The sequence below is a fragment of the Dendrobium catenatum genome, unplaced genomic scaffold, assembly GCF_001605985.2.
Source record: "Dendrobium catenatum unplaced genomic scaffold, ASM160598v2 original_scaffold_72205, whole genome shotgun sequence".
Classification (NCBI taxonomy): Eukaryota; Viridiplantae; Streptophyta; class Magnoliopsida; order Asparagales; family Orchidaceae; genus Dendrobium; species Dendrobium catenatum.
The window spans coordinates 1-2,038 of NW_021390652.1; the positions used below are offsets into that span (position 1 = coordinate 1).

Genomic DNA, 2,038 nt, shown 5'->3' on the forward strand with positions numbered 1-2,038 from the left:
TTGACTCTTAGTAAGACATAATAGAGAAAAAATGATTTATATAGTTAGACCCCACGAATTGGGATAAAAGCTTGTTGTTGTTGTTGTGGTTGTAGAGCCGATTTTGGTAAAGTCAACAAGTTGATGCATGCCTAATGTAGCAACTAATGGGGTAGTTTTTAACTTTTTATCTTGTGAAAGTGAAAATGTTCATCCATAGCCTGTGTGGTTGTTGCCTTATGACACAGTTTACACAGAAGTTGTAGCTGTATTAGTGCTGCAGTGTTTGAAATATATGAACGGGAGCCCTACCTAAGTTTTAGTTTGGCTAGAGGACTTATGTTTTCATGTTGCCTTTGCATGCTCATTAAAGTAATTAACCAAGCCTTGCCTCAAGCGTTAAGGTTATTGTGGGCACCATAAAAAATTTTCAATTAAGTTATCTGTTGCTCTAAAATAGCTTTTAAATATGATGTAAACTTGCATGCACAACACTTAAATTTTAGCTGCATATTGTTATGGCTCTCTAGGGAAGATGTATCTCAACTCCTTGGTTGTATGGTATTTTACACTAGTGGCCTTTTGTAATGGTTTTTATGCAGATTGTCAAAAGAGTGATGTACCTTCATTACCGAGTCATCTTGCTTAGTTAGATGTCGGATGTGAAATCTCCACATTTTTCAACCTTAAATGCTTCCTTTGATGGCGTTATGCTAATATTTTCCATGCCAGATTTCATCTGCAACGCCATTGCTTGTTTCGGGGAATGCAACAAAAACTCCCCAGAAAAAAACGTCTGCTGGGCACAAAAAGCCATTGGAAGCTCCAGGCACTTCACCTCCATCGAGGTTAGCATTATACTTTTGTTGAAGTATTTGATTTACACAATGCTAATCATATTTTTTCCTACCTTGAAGTAAAAAGCAGAAGACTTCTGGGGCATTCCATGATCAGAGCATCGATCAGCTAAATGATGTTACAGCCGTCAGTGGTGTTAATCTTAGGGTATGGTGCTTTGCTTCATTATGTACTTCATTGTTCCCATTTTATTGATATCTGAGTATGGTGTTTTTACTGAAGGCATGTGCGTCCTTACTGCATTGTTTGCATTTGGTAGCACTGGGAGTCAAGTGTGTAATTCTGTATTTTACTTTTTTGTAGGAGGAAGAGGAGCAGCTATTGTGTGCTCCTAAAGAGGAGAGCCGGGCTTCTGAAGCAAGTCGAAGAGTTGTGCAGGAGGAAGAAGAAAGATTAATTCTCTTGAGGGGTTCTCTTCAGAAAAAGCTAGCAGAAATCAGTTACTTGTTAAAACATGATTATTATTTTTTCTATTATTAAAATTCTTTTACTACGAATCAAAACATTAATTTGATTTCTTGATTCCCTTGCAGCATCCAAACATGGTTTAAAGAGCATTGGTGGTGATGTGGAGCGATGCTTGTCTCTGGTTAGACAACATATTAACTAATTAGAAGAGTTCTTTGCGCCTATTTCTTGATTATTTTGGTGCCTAAAATCATACCTTTTCATCAGTGTGTAGAAGAGCGTTTGCGTGGGTTATTAAGTTACTTGATAAAGTTGGCAAAGCAGGTGGATCTTATCTACTTGTTTCCTCTTCTCTTTATCCTTGTAGTATCTCCTTTGTGACTTATCATTTAAATGTTTTAAGAGGGTTGATAGCGAAAAGGCAAGACGGCGATTTGTTGTTACGTCAGATGTTGGACGGCAAATCTTGGCGATAAACAAAAAAATAAAAGATGACTGGGATAAAAAACAGGCCGAGGAGGCAGAAAAGCTCCGAAAAGCTATTGATGTGAGTAATGTGCTACTTGCCTTTTTTACATAAATTTTCTAGTGTAATTTCAATTAAAAAAAAAAAACAAAACACCATCCTAGTATGCCTACATATTTTTGATCTTTGATTGAAATTACAGGTTTTTGTCTACTATTGCCATCCTTTTACTGCAAGATAACAATTAATTTAATATACAAATTTACACTTTTATCTTTCCATATATTGCTTGATGCGGTTATTTGGCTGAGCTGGCATGCCATGATG

General features: G+C 36.6%; 1 protein-coding gene across 1 annotated transcript; it reads left to right on the top strand.

Moving 5' to 3' along the window:
• Positions 1 to 711: 711 nt before the first annotated feature.
• Positions 712 to 1,792, top strand: LOC110093706 (transcription initiation factor TFIID subunit 4b-like; the record flags this gene model as incomplete). The annotated part of the gene is made up of 5 exons (XM_028691818.1): positions 712 to 827; positions 897 to 984; positions 1,141 to 1,276; positions 1,371 to 1,426; positions 1,649 to 1,792. Coding segments are annotated over 5 exons (540 nt in total), but the record flags the coding sequence as incomplete, so codon positions are not given.
• Between the last annotated feature and the right edge of the window lie 246 nt (positions 1,793 to 2,038).